The following is a 14,667-nucleotide window of genomic DNA, read 5'->3' as shown; positions in this document are numbered from 1 at the left end:
GATTTAGGGAAAAGATGGAACACACGTCCGATCTATTAATAAGGAGAGTAGACGTTAAGGGGGTTTAATTTAATAAGATATCAAAGGAATGGACATGAATTGACAAAAATACCCTCACACAGACGGAGGGGGTAGACGGCTGTTAAGCCTTTGGACCAATTTCACAACAAATCAAAGCTTTTGGACCACCAGTGCAACCCCAAAACTTTTTGGACAAAACATCCAATTTTTAACATACCACAGGGACCAAACTTGCAATTTTGTCTTTACTTAATAAAATATCAGGAGCAATTTAGTCATCGAGAACCGTTTTTATGAATATTACAAGTTTTAGACTCAATTTAAGAAAAAAATACAAACCAATTAGATTATTCTTGGCAGTTTTGTATTTAATTATTTAAACTAATCCAGTTTTGTTTAATGGACTAAATTAGTTAGGGCTGATGGAAATCAACAGTTCAACACTATAGAGTCGCTTTTGCTTCTTCTTGGACAGGAATGACATGTCATAATGTGGTGGCTGGTGATTGTACGGCGTACCCACAACCGAAGAAGAAGGCTAGTAAAATGTGTCATTAATAATGCATTAATGGTAGCAGCGTTATCTGTCCCCATCCCATCTGTTGCCTATTATTACCATTTGCCATTAATTCCTTCCAAACCCCACCCAAAACCGCACTTATTAGTTACGGATTAGCTGGATGTCTCTTTCTTTACTGTTTACTTTCCGTAAATACATTCTCTTGCAACGCATGCCATGCTGTAGTGATGACGACGAGGGGATTGACATATTTACTCACCAACCGTCCCGATCCGCATTCACTTCACTTAATGATTCCGCTGGGAGAGGATATCAGGTATTTTATATATACGGTACATATTAATGAATTTATGCCAGTTTTATCTAAATTGTCAAAGTTGAAATTCTCTAGTGGTTGATATGGGTATCAGAGAAATCAAGTCGCCTGAAGTTTTATCTGAAACGCCTGCGGTGGTAAGTATGGATGAAAATCCTGAGTCATTAAAAAGTAAGAAGCTTGGCATGTATTTTGTTGAATCCGACAACAGGCGTTCCCCTTTTGCCGGAGGGTATACCACGCTTGGTACCACACCTGTGAATATCCATGGGAAGCCTATTACCGATCTCTCCAAAACCGGAGGCTGGCTTGCTGCCTTCTTCATTTTTGGTAAATAACAAGACTACTACTTACACATACTATAGTCTCTAGACCTAGGTGGTGAGTGACCTATGACTTTTGCTTGCCGGGCCCTTAAGCTTGGTTATTATAAAAAAAAAAAAAAAAAAGTAAATTATTAACCAACTAACTTGTCTTCTCCCTCTTCTTGATCGTTGATAGCAGACACCAGTGACTAACTGATACCAATTGCAGGGAATGAAATGGCAGAAAGAATGGCTTATTTTGGGTTGTCCGTGAACATGGTAGCCTTTATGTTCTATGTGATGCATCGGCCTTTCACTAGTTCAGCGAATGCCGTCAACAATTTTTTGGGAATATCACAGGCTTCCTCTGTTCTTGGTGGTTTTCTGGCTGATGCTTATCTGGGTCGATATTGGACTATTGCTATTTTCACTACCATATATCTTGTGGTGAGACATCTTAAAAACCCAATTATAAGTATAACTAGAACACGCCACACACCCATCCACACTAGTTATGAGTAGATCTATGCATGCATAATGTTGTTAAAATATTGAATTTAATGTTGTTCAAATATCATGTGGTGATGTATCTTTCTTTCAATTCAAGGGTTTAACAGGAATAACGTTATGCGCCACGTTGAAAGTGCTGGTGCCTAATCAAGATGAGTGCAACCAGCTTTCACTGTTATTAGGAAACTGTGAACCTGCAAAACCATGGCAAATGTTTTATCTTTATACAGTCCTTTACGTGACTGGGTTTGGAGCAGCTGGTATCAGGCCTTGTGTCTCTTCTTTTGGAGCAGATCAGTTTGACGAGAGGAGCAGAGATTATAATACCAATCTCGACAGGTTCTTCAACTTGTTCTACCTCTCTGTGACAATGGGGGCAATTGTAGCATTTACTGCTGTAGTCTACATTCAGATGGAACTTGGATGGGGTTTTGCCTTTGGTGCTTTGGCTGTAGCAATGGCAATCTCCAACATAGTATTCTTTGTTGGTACTCCATTATACCGACACAGGTTGCCCGGGGGTAGCCCTCTGACTCGCGTTGCTCAAGTCCTGGTTGCTGCTTTCAGGAAACGAAATGCTTCATTTGATAGTAGCGAATATGTTGGACTATATGAGCTTCAGGGGAAGAGATCTGCCGTCAAAGGCAGCGGCAAGATAGCTCATACAGATGCTTTCAGGTAAGGATCTTTTTTTCCCACCTCTCTAAATGTGCACATGATATCCATCCATAACATATATAGGAGGAATCTTGTGTAGATGTTTGGACAAAGCAGCTCTTAGACTGAGAGAAGACGGGACAAATATGAGTCCTTGGTATCTTTGCACTGTCACCCAAGTGGAAGAAGTAAAAATCCTGTTGAAGCTGATCCCAATTCCGACATGTTCCATAATGCTAAGTGTGATCTTAACTGAGTACTTGACTCTATCAGTCCAGCAGGCATATACACTCAACACTCACATGGGGCGTCTGAAACTTCCAGTAACATGCATGCCCGTTTTTCCAGGTCTCAGCATATTTCTTTTGCTATCTCTTTACTACGTCATATTTGTCCCTCTGTCAAGACGCATCACGGGTCATCCACGTGGGGCTTCTCAGCTTCAGAGAGTGGGGCTGGGTTTGGCTATCTCGATCGTGTCTGTGGGCTGGGCTGGAGTTTTCGAGAGGTACAGAAGGAATTATGCGATAAGAGAAGGGTATGAGGGCAGTTTTCTGAGTCCAATGCCTGGCCTGAGTGCTTACTGGCTGTTGATCCAGTATTGCCTCATTGGCCTGGCTGAGGTATTTTCCGTTGTGGGATTATTGGAGTTTCTGTACGAGGAGGCCCCGGATGCTATGAAAAGCATCGGTTCCGCCTATGCTGCTGTAGCTGGTGGTTTGGGCTGCTTTATCGCCACTATCTTGAACAGCATCATCAACTCTTTGACAGGGAATGAAGAGAAAAGACAGACTTCCTGGCTGTCCCAGAACATAAACACCGGGAGATTTGATTATTTCTATTGGCTTCTGACGGCTCTTAGTATCATCAATTTCTGCGTGTTTCTCTACGCAGCACGCAGGTACAAGTACAGAGTCACAGATATTGTTGAAACCAAGGGATCTACCACAGCGGTAGCTAGCTAGCTAGGGACTACGTCTTCGTGTTTGGAGTTGATTTGAGAAATTATATTGCATATACTTCAGCAATCACTTGGAAAATGTATATGATGCCATGAATTTAAAGAAATAGAATATAGTCCTTCTGTCTCTACAAACTTTATATATATATATATATATATATATATATATATATATATATATATATATATATATATATATATATATATATATATATATATATATATATATATATATATATATAATAGAATTTAAAGAAATAGAATAGAATAGTCCTTCTGTCTCTACAAACTGTGTATATATATATATATATATATATATATATATATATATATATATATATATATATATATATATATATATATATATATATAGGTTCAGGTTCATTTGAGACCATCCTAATTTTGTGAGACCGTGAGACCTAATCTAAAAATAATTTTAAAATGCAAAATAAATGGAAAAATCCAAAAAATCTTTTTTTAAATATTATTTTCGGAACTTGAATTAACTAAAAAAAATAATAAAAAAAATAAAAAAAATCCCGTTTTTTTTTTTTTTTTTTTGAAAAATACGTGAAGTATTCTAAATAGAATATTACACTGACATATTCTAAAAACTAATTTTAAAATGCAAAATAAATGGAAAAATCCAAAAAATCTTTTTTTAAATATTATTTTCGGAACTTGAATTAACTAAAAAAAATAATAAATAAAATTAAAAAAATCCCGTTTTTTTTTTTTTTTGAAAAATACGTGAAGTATTTTAAATAGAATATTACACTGACATATTCTAAAAAATAATTTTAAAATGAAAAATAAATGGAAAAATCTAAAAATTCTTTTTTTAAATATTATTTTCGGAACTTGAATTAACTAAAAAAAATATAAAAAAATCCTATTTTTTTTTAAAAAAAAATACGTGAAATATTCTAAATAGAATATTACACTGTACATATTCTAAAAATAATTTTAAAATGCAAAATAAATGGAAAAATCAAAAAATTCATTTTTTAAATATTATTTTCGGAACTTGAATTAACTAAAAAAATTTTAAAAAATAAAAAACAATAAAAAAATGCGTCTCACGGTCTCACAAAATTAGGCCGTCTCACATGAACCTAACCCTATATATATATATATATATATATATATATATATATATATATATATATATATATATATATATATACAAAATTGCAAGAATGGTTACTGGGGTATGTCAAAACTAGCAACTTTGGTCCAAAATGGATTTGGCTCGTAAGGATGGTCCAATAGTTTCATTTCCTTGCAAGTTTGGTCCAATTTGGTTTGAATTTTTTTTATAAAGATGAATTTTCCCTTATTGTTTAATTTTTCATTTTTGTTTTATTACATGTAATTGAAAAACAATTAAAAATATAACAAAAATAAAATACCTCTCTCTCTCTCTCTCACACACACACAGAATCGACCTATTCATCTTCTTCCTACACTTCCATTTTCTCTCAGATGTGCTCAATATTTATTCACTGGAAAATTGTGATGGGTTTTAGCCATATGAATATTCCTATGTGCACATACAAACCCTAATGCTTGGATCTAGGTTTTTCTAATTGAACATGCATTGAATCCAAGACTTTTGAACAATAGATCTAGGTAATAACATAAGAAAAATAGATCTAGAAGATTACCTTAAGTTGCTTGGTTGAATCTTCTTGTCCTTGGAGCTTAGAGTCACAATTGTCACTCCTTTAATGGCTTACAAACACCAACTAGCAAGAGGATGATTATAGAGAGAGGAGAGGGGAGGAAGAAATCGGCCAGGGTTCCTTTAGAGACAAGAATGCCGATTTCCTTGATCCCTTGGGTCTATTTATACTTGTAAGGCTCCTAGGGTTTCACTCTTAAACCCTAATTGGATAACTTAGGCCCTAAGCAATCCAATACCCTAATGATAAGCCTTGGACGAATTCTAGGTCTATCCTAAGCCCCAAAACCGTCCACCCCTTATCCATAAGGGATTATAGCCCAAAGTACTACTATCATACACTTGACAGTTTATGTCATTCTATTTAATTAATCTCTTTAAGTCACCAAATTAATTCCTAATTAATTTATGACTTATATTAATCAAATAACAATATTATTATTCCTTATAAATTTCTCATAATATTTCTTCTCTCATTATAAATCATCCTATCAAGTTGCTATGGTGAAGGCAACCCAAAAGGACCATGCTCAATCGGGTCAAGTATTACCAAATATAGTTGCAGCCTTAGACACTATTCCAATAGTCTCCTACTTGGATAAGTCTAGTAACTATATATACCGATTAGCAATCGTAGCTCTCAAAAAACGCTGTCAAACTCTGATCTTATCAATCTTGTCCTTTAGATAAGGGATCGTACAGTCCTCTGTTTAGATATCATGCTGACAATTCTATGGAACCAATTTGTCTCGCAATTGGTTTCTTGATCTTAGATTTATTTGACATACACATCAATTCAGTTCTGACCGGGCCCGACACATAAGTCAAATCAAATCATCGAGCGGCCGAGATATCGCTTTTACCATCTTAGGATAAAAGTAACAGATAAACTTTGACTTATATGCATTTACTTATTCATTAATCAATTATACACAACAATGCATTTTATAACATTAAGTTACTGATGCGGTTTCGCATTATCAATGTACAACCAATTAACAAATAACAAATCATATATCTAAGTTTTAAGACCATATGATATTATCGTCTTGCGATCACCCTTTTATCACATTCCATAAGGTGATTCCAGCAAGCGCGGGTTTGTTCCAATGCTCAAAACTAGTTCATAAGCACTCATGAACGTTGCAGCAAACTTTTGCTATGTCTAATACCATTTAGACAATCTACACACCAATTCATGATAATCTTCATTCATACCTACTTCCAACATATGAACAATTGTGGACAATTTGAATAATTCGATTATTCTTAATAAACTCAATTATTCTGGAAATCAAAACATGCAAAGTGAAACAATAGTTAAACAATTAACATAAGACAGTAACATTACTCATAAATAATACTCTTTTATTTAATCATCAAATGTTAATTACATTTATCTATCACACGTTTTTAATACTTTCTAATACTATCTAATCTATACTAATGTCATCCTTCAGCCCAATACTCCTAGCATGCTGCAAGTGCTTAACACTGCTCAGTCTCTTCGTAAGCGGATCTACTGGGTTATCTTCTGATGATATCCTCTTCATCACGAGTTGTCCTTCTTCTACATGATGTCTTATAAAGTGGTATTTTTTTGTCGATATGTCGAGATCTTCCATGATCCCTCAGTTCCTTGGTCAAGGCAACCGCTCCTTCATTATCACAGAAAATCTCTATAGGCTCTTTGATGGTAGGCACAACTCCAAGATCACCAATGAAGTTCTTTAACCATATTGCCTCCATCGATGCTTCGCTCGCTGCGATGTACTCTGATTCGCACGTTGAATCAGCTACGGTTTCCTGCTTGGAACTTTTCCAAGTTACTGCTCCTCCATTCAGGGTAAAGACCCAACCCGACTGCGAACGGTAGTTGTCCCTGTCGGTCTGAAAGTTGGCGTCACTATACCCTCGCACCTTCAAGTTATCACTCCCTCCAAGGACTAAAAACCATTCTTTGGTCCTCTAAAGGTACTTAAGGATATTCTTCACCGCAATCCAATGGGCTTTGCTAGGGTTCCCTTGATATTTACTAACCATGCTCAAAGCAAAGGCTACATCAGAGCGAGTACAAGCCATAGCATACATGATTGAGCCAACTGCGGAAGCGTATGGTACTCGGCGCATTTATGCTATATCGGCTTCGGTACTCGGACTTTGAGTCTTACTCAACTTGGCATTATTTTGTATCGGTAATTCTCCCTTCTTCGAGTTTTTATACTAAAACGTTTTAATACTTTATCTAAGTAAGTGTTCTGACTAAGTCCTATTAGTCTCTTACTTCGTTCTCTCACTATCCTTATTCCCAGAATATAGGAAGCCTCTCCGAGGTCCTTCATAGCTATACACTAGTACAACACTACATAAATTTTTGGTCTTTGGACCTAAGACTTAAAACTTATTTTACAAGAAAATATTGGATTTTCTGAAAGCACACTCTGCCATTCATACAAGGAAAAACTACATATATTTCGTATACAAAATTCTTATGAACTCACCAACTAAATTGTTGACACTTTTCAAAACCACTTGTATTATCAAGGAATCAGTAAACATGTAACCAGAAAAGGGTTTTAGATGATTAGGCATCACCACATCACGCTATTTTGTTTTAACTTATGTATTTAACATCAAGCAAACGTGTTTTGTGTACAATGTAAACTACTTAGTTATCAATGCAATGATTGTATCGCTTTGATCATTATTATTCATTTGTTATTATAGTGTATATGAGTCAATCCACCCCCCAGACGTTTCCGCCCTTCTGGTTTAGGGGTGTGACATGAGGCGGCATATGTGGGGTTCATATCATGTATATTGAGGGATCAAGCATGAGAATGGTAGGAAGAGGTTACTCGGGATCTGGGATTTACGGGTGTGACTGAGATTTCTTAGGAGGAGTTTGTGAGGAGGTTTGATCAGGAGTTTTCACCATCCATTGAGGTGCAACATTTGTTGAGAGAGTTCCAGGATTTGCAACAGACTACCAAGACTGTGGCGGTATCACCACCAAGTTTTGGGAGAGGGAACTATTGGTTACACGGTATGCTTTAGATGAGGAGATGAAGAAGACGAGGTGTAATTCCATGTTGAGGGACAATATGCAAGAGTTTGTGAGCTTTTCGGGGTGCAAGACCCAGAATGACATGGTGGAGAAGGCCCGGGAACGGGAAATTGAGTTAGAGCTCCGCACGAAGCGGAAGCCGGAGCAGGTTCAGGTCGCTGTGGGTCGGACTAAGAAGCCTAAGACCTGCGATCCTACCTGCACGGGCCAGCGGTGCCGTGGCCGATGTGTTAAGTACAGTAAGTCGCACAGTGGAGCATGCCAGGCAACGAACTCGACATGTTATGCTTGTGGCCAACCGGACCGTATGAGTATGGATTGCCTCAAGAAGGGTTTGATTTGTTTCCACTACAACCAGATCGGTCATAAAAAGGCCGATTTTCTGAGGTTGGATAGAGGAGGAGGAATGGTGGCAGTGCCTGTGCTTGCCACAATGAAGATTACTGATAGCCGCCCAATCAAGGCGGATGGTCCTACGGTGAGAAGTCACACATTTCGGCTAACTACTGAGGAAGCCCTAGCAACGCCAGACGTCGTGACTGGTATATGATCTATTTCTACCTTGTTTATTTTATTATTATGCTTATGTGGTTATGATCTTATATATGGACATTCTTGGTCAATGGTTTGCCGGCTTTGATTCTTTTTGATTCAGGGGCTATCTGATTATTTGCATATCTCACACTAACGGACTAAAACAAACGGTTTTAGGTAAAAGGATCATTAATGCAAGTTTTAGAAAACATAGGGACCATGTTCGTAAGAAAAAGTTAACAATGACTGAGTTTGTGACTTTTGGTAAACTACAAGAACAATTTATGTAGTTTTTTTCTTAATTATTTTTCCTTTCTATTTTCATGGTTATGCTCATTTCGTAAAGAATTAAATTTTAATAACTTTAGTTTTTTGAAATTTTCTTTCTCTATTTATAGCTGAAATAAGAAGTAGATAAAAAAAATAGCTAAGGGATACATGATAGATTTCACAATAAATAAAATAAAATGTTGATTTTTTTTTCAATCTTACCCTAAAGATTTGTACCAGTCTTCACCAACATGTTAGTTCTCTCTCTCTCTCTCTCTCTCTCTCTCTCTCTCTCTCTCTATATATATATATATATATATATATATATATATATATATATATATATATATATATATATATATATATATATATATATATATATATATATATATATAGGAATAGGATCAAATGAGAACACCAAAAAGGTTGAGAACGCGAGAACACAGTATATTCATTTACGATTCCGTGTATTCATTTGTGGAGAAATGATAAATTTTTACATCTTTAATTTCAATTAAAGAGAAAAATCATATTCATGTTGATTGTGCGTAAAAACTTATCATTTTTCCACAAATTAATAGATGGAATCATAAATGAATATACTTGTTCTCGCGTTCTCAACCTTTTAGTTGTTCTCATTTGATCATTTCCCTCTATATATATATATATATATATATATATATATATATATATATATATATATATATATATATATATATATATATAATAAAAGAGTAGTTTGTTTGCCATGTGTCACAATATTAGACATTGTAATTAATATAATGACACTTGTATTTAATATCATGACACTTATCAATCTATTAATTCTTCATTTCAAATTTCAAATTTCAAAATTTAAATCACATTTTAATTACATTAAATTAATAATATTAGAATAAAAATAAAATAAAATTGATACAAATTAAAATAAAATAAATTTTATACAAATTATAAGATTATATATGTTTTACGTATTTATTTGAATCAACGATTATAATTTTATATATAACTAAAATATATATTTTAATTAATAAGTTATTTAAAATTATTAATTAATAGTTTTGAGGTTTTACTTAAAAAATTTAATTAATTTTCTAACCGTGGATCTCACGGGTTATAAACTAATATATATATATATATATATATATATATATATATATATATATATATATATATATATATATATATATATATATATATATATATATATATAGACAGAGAGAGAGAACTAACATATTGGTGAAGATTGTATGTAGAAATCTTTAGCGTAAGAACGAAAAAAAATAATAACCGAAGATTTTATTTTATGTTAGTAAAACTTGAAACAACAAGATTTGAAAACGGGATTTAATTTTTAACTTTTTAAAAAGTAAAACTTCAAATTTGACCAAAACGTATGGCCCATTTCTGTAATATACTCGAGATATATTAAAGAAAAAGGTAGGTAGTATAGATGGATGGAAAAAAAATAAAATAAAAAAGATAATATATCAAGACCAGAAATTCGCATCCTCTTTGGAATCTTCTGCTTCAAATGACTATTTTTCTTTATCTGTATGCCTAGAATCTTATTTTTGACTCTTATTTTGTATGTATAACCTCAAGGTTTTATATTTTTTGTTAACTAGAAGTTGTACCATGTACTATTCATTCTCAGCTGATGACTAAATAGTAAATGCCGTAAGAAGAAATCTCGAAATTGAAATCAATAATCAAACGGTTAAGGCAAAAAGAATTCACCACCAAAACTAAAGTTCAATTTCAGAAAATGTATAGAAAGCGTGGCCGGCCGTCCAGCCAACTTGAAAAATGTATATTATTTATTATTCCAAACGTTTATAAAAGATTAATTTAAAGCTTATATATTTGTGTGTATGGTCAAAGCAAATCGTCTGAAATAAAAAAGTTTTGAAGTGACGCCAAAAATAAAATAGTCACCTGTCCATTCCGTTCAAAATTGGGTGGCTTTTAATGTAGAGAGAGATGCTGACTATGGGTTGATCCTTGTTTTCTCTTGCAGGCATAACTAGTCGTCTCAAGGCTGCTGCTACTACTACTAACCATTTATCTATATCCAGTTATACATATATATAAGTTCTAACCGATTGTCTATCAGATTCCAAGCGTGGATAATTCTTGTAAGACCTGAGCTACGATGAAGTTTATGAATAGTTTCCAGTGCTTGATGGGAGGAAACGCGGTGCAATTTCAAGCTTCCTCCTCCGTATCACCCACCAACCAGTCATCCCTTCCATTATTAGATAATGATAATAGAAGGAATTCCAATATGACCAAGAAGAAGAAGAAGAAAAAGAAGAAGGATAGAAAAGTAATCAAGGTTTTCAAACCAGACGGGGAGATTAATCTCTACCACAAGCCCATCAGGGTTTCAGAGGTGATGACAGAGGAGTACATGGTTTGCAGATCAGATTCCTTCTACATAGGACAAAAGATTCCGCCCCTCTCCCAACACGAACGCCTCCAGCCCGGCCACACCTATTTTCTGCTCCCAACTCATCTCTTCCACTCAGTTCTCTCCTTTGTCACTATTGCCTCCTTCACAGCTTCTTCTAAACAAGACAGGGAAGATAGTAATGGCAACATGAAGATGAAGGCTGCATTTCTGAAGAAGGCAGCAGCAAGTTCATGCTCTCCATTTGATATACAAAAAACGTCATCTGGGACTCTCAGGATTCGTGTGTCAGAGCTATTCATATCCCAGCTGATGATGGATCAAGCTGCTACTGCTGCTACTGGTAATCATCATCATGGTACGGAATTGATAGATCTGAAAGAGGCTGCTGATTTACTGTGCACGACTCCACAATTGCATAGAGACTACAAGCAACTGGTAGTCGGATCTCGAAGAGGTTGGAAACCAAAGCTGGAGATGATCAAAGAGACTCCATCCAAAGGCAAGAGGAAGGTCAAAATGCTATTCTCCGCGTCCATCAGTCGTATGAAGAAAAAAATCAAAAACAATAAGAATGTTGATTTCCCTCAAATATCATCCTCCTCGGCTTCTTCTCAGTCACAGTCGTCACTGAAGAAGAAAAAGAAGAAGACCAAAAAGATTGTCCAACTTCCCGTCTCTCTTCCTCCCAGTCCCGCTTATGCTTCAACTATTTCAAGGACCAAATAACATGTCCAGTTGATATCATCTGATGATGAAAATACATAGAAAGCAGCAGGTTTAGCTACCTCAACATTTTTCAACTTTTTTTTTTTTCGGTAGTTCTGGAATTATGTACATGTGTTTTTACTAGTAAACAAGTTAGTTATGGCTAAATTCAGAAGATGGTAATAGGATTAGATGGATTATTGTTAGTGGATCAAATTATATCGGAATATTATTGTATATTTCTAGATTAGCCCATTGTTGTAAGCCTTGTGTGTATTGGCCCAAATGGCTTTGTATTTATACTCTCGTTTAATGAATATTACAATCATGGGAAAATATGGATTAGCATGGTATCAAAGACAATCCCAAAACCCTAGCCGTTCCCTTTTGTCATCGTTCATCTCTCTTCTTCTTGTCTCGTTTTCATCTTTTTTCTCATCTCGTGTGTGATTCTAATCCTTCTTAAATGCCAGGAGAAAGTAGCACCTCTTCTAAACCCCCTCATCAGGCTTACGAAATAACCAACATCAAGACCTATGTACCCTTGATTCTTGACATCAACAACCATAACTATCATCCATGGAGTGATATCTTTATAGCTCATTGCATTGCCTACGATGTCTATGACCATAGTGATGATACCTATGATGCACCAAACAAATCTCCTACAGACATGGAGTGGGGACAACTTAATCTAGTCAAACTATGGTTGTTCAACTCCATTTGCCAAAACCTCATCATCAAAGCCTACTCTCCTGAATCTTCTATTCGTAAGATCTGGCTCAACATCTATTCTGTCTTCAATGACAACAAACAAACCACAACAATGCAGTTAGAAAGTGAATTAAGGTGCATCACCATGGGAGACTTAACTGTTCACGAGTATTGCAATAAGGTCAAGAAACTCACTAATGTTCTTGAAGGCTTGGTCCAAAAGGTTAAGGAAAGTCATGTGATTATTCATGCTCTCGACGATTTTTCTGGAAAGTATGATAGTCTTGAAAACCTCATCTGTCAACCCCTTCCTACCTTTGCTGAGATGGGTTCTATTGTTGTTGTGGAAGAAACAAGAATCGCCAATCCTCAAGTCACAGCCCCGTCTAATGACTCTTATCCTTCCTACGGTTCCCTTCTTCACGTTGAATCCACCCCTCTAGTTGAGGTAGTTGTGGTGGATCTTCTAATCAGCTCACTAACCGGTGTGGATGTAATAGTAATCACCGCCCATGACATCCCTATACCCGCGCCAGACAACAACCTACAACTGGGTCCTATGGATGGGTCTGTTGGGTTTTATGTACTCTAACATTTCTATGGTGCACATACAAATCTAATGTTTTAGATCTAAGTTTTCTATAATTATACATGCAACATTGGTTTCCAAAGCATGAAGTCTAAACTAGCATACAAAATTTAACATATGAATCATAAAATAAGTTAGAAAGTTACCTCTTGATGTAGATAGTAAGACTTTGGCTTTGAGAGAACTTAGCACCCCAAGTGTTGTGCCTCAAACAAATCACAAACACCAAATAAACAACTAGATGGATATGAGAGAGGCTAAGGAGACTAAAAATCGATTTCTCTTCTTGGAATGCAAGTAGTGGTCGATTTTAGGACTTAGCACAATACACACACACACACACACACACATATATATATATATATATATATATATATATATATGTGTGTGTGTGTGTGTGTGTGTGTGTGTGTAGAATATTAAGGGTCATGTGTAACCCTAATCCATACACATTAGCCCATGATCCATCCATTTGATTTGGATAAATAGTTCATGGATTAACCCATAAGCCCATCACAAATCAAACCATGGATCATGTGACATCCTCATTTCCACGGCCAGAAAAGATCGATTTTGTTTATGCTTTATAAAAATTAGAGTACCTCTTTTAATAAAAATGTAGCGAAATTTGTTCCCAGTAAATCATGATAAATACGTTATCAAAGCATTTCCGAAGAAAAATATTTTATTCATTTTAAAAAATTTTGGATGTCATCGTCAATACAGAAACATAAGCATAAACAGAACTTACATTCATTATCACTAGTGATTTATATCTCCTTAATCTCTTAGTGTAATGTGACTTCATATCAGCATCTGTGATATAAATAAACTGAGTGAGTCAGGTTGGAAAACCTAGTGAGTACATACGATTTTCAACCCATAATAATATAATTATTATGTTTAAACATCAAACAATCAACCCAATTACCCATCCCCATTATCTTCTTTACTCTTAAGGATCTACCCTAAGAATCAGCTATTTCTCGTTCATTTATTCCTAAGGATCATCATAAGGAATCAGCACAAAGTCCATCGTTGCCACGGTTTACACAATAAGCACTAAGTCTGCATAGTCGCCAGGGATTAGGTACCAAGTCTGCATGGTCACCAGGATTTAGGCACCAAGTCTGCATGGTCACCAGGATTTAGGCACTAAGTCTGCATAGTCACAAGGGTTTAGGCATCAAGTTTGCATGATCGCCAAGGTTTAGGCACTAAGTCTGCATAGTCACTAGGGTTTAGGCATCATGTGATATCCCCAAAATCTCAATAAAAAAAGACTGGTTTCATTTATGCTTTTAAAATAATTTTCACAGTAAATTATGATAAAATAATATTTACCAAAGCATTTCGTAAAGAAATGTATTTTCATTATATAATCAAAACTTGGGATGT

General features: G+C 35.3%; 3 protein-coding genes across 3 annotated transcripts; all 3 read left to right on the top strand.

Moving 5' to 3' along the window:
• The first annotated feature begins 880 nt into the window (after nucleotides 1-880).
• On the top strand, nucleotides 881-3,425 carry LOC145040997 (Major facilitator superfamily protein). The gene is made up of 4 exons (XM_078988876.1): nucleotides 881-1,187; nucleotides 1,392-1,609; nucleotides 1,770-2,350; nucleotides 2,430-3,425. The coding sequence occupies exons 1-4, from the start codon at nucleotides 941-943 to the stop codon at nucleotides 3,292-3,294; spliced, it is 1,911 nt and encodes a 636-aa protein (XP_078845002.1). The 5' UTR covers nucleotides 881-940; the 3' UTR covers nucleotides 3,295-3,425.
• Nucleotides 3,426-10,775: 7,350 nt separating this feature from the next.
• On the top strand, nucleotides 10,776-12,304 carry LOC145040998 (uncharacterized). The gene has a single exon (XM_078988877.1). The coding sequence runs from the start codon at nucleotides 11,001-11,003 to the stop codon at nucleotides 11,985-11,987; it is 987 nt and encodes a 328-aa protein (XP_078845003.1). The 5' UTR covers nucleotides 10,776-11,000; the 3' UTR covers nucleotides 11,988-12,304.
• Nucleotides 12,305-12,432: 128 nt separating this feature from the next.
• Nucleotides 12,433-13,272, top strand: LOC145044270 (uncharacterized). Its single transcript, XM_078993150.1, has one exon. The coding sequence runs from the start codon at nucleotides 12,433-12,435 to the stop codon at nucleotides 13,270-13,272; it is 840 nt and encodes a 279-aa protein (XP_078849276.1).
• The last annotated feature ends 1,395 nt before the right edge of the window (nucleotides 13,273-14,667 follow it).

Source organism: Lactuca saligna, chromosome 4 (genome assembly GCF_052625555.1).
Source record: "Lactuca saligna cultivar CGN05327 chromosome 4, ASM5262555v1, whole genome shotgun sequence".
Taxonomy (NCBI): domain Eukaryota; kingdom Viridiplantae; phylum Streptophyta; class Magnoliopsida; order Asterales; family Asteraceae; genus Lactuca; species Lactuca saligna.
The sequence above is the reverse complement of the archived record's forward strand: the minus strand, read 5'-3'. Positions and strand labels throughout refer to the sequence as shown.

Coding starts and splice junctions, on each gene's coding strand:
- LOC145040997 (XM_078988876.1), top strand. CDS start 941: ATGGGTATCAGAGAAATCAAGTCGCCTGAAGTTTTATCTGAAACGCCT. Junction 1,188..1,391: donor TGCTGCCTTCTTCATTTTTG/GTAAATAACAAG, acceptor TACCAATTGCAG/GGAATGAAATGGCAGAAAGA. Junction 2,351..2,429: donor GCTCATACAGATGCTTTCAG/GTAAGGATCTTT, acceptor AATCTTGTGTAG/ATGTTTGGACAAAGCAGCTC.
- LOC145044270 (XM_078993150.1), top strand. CDS start 12,433: ATGCCAGGAGAAAGTAGCACCTCTTCTAAACCCCCTCATCAGGCTTAC.
- LOC145040998 (XM_078988877.1), top strand. CDS start 11,001: ATGAAGTTTATGAATAGTTTCCAGTGCTTGATGGGAGGAAACGCGGTG.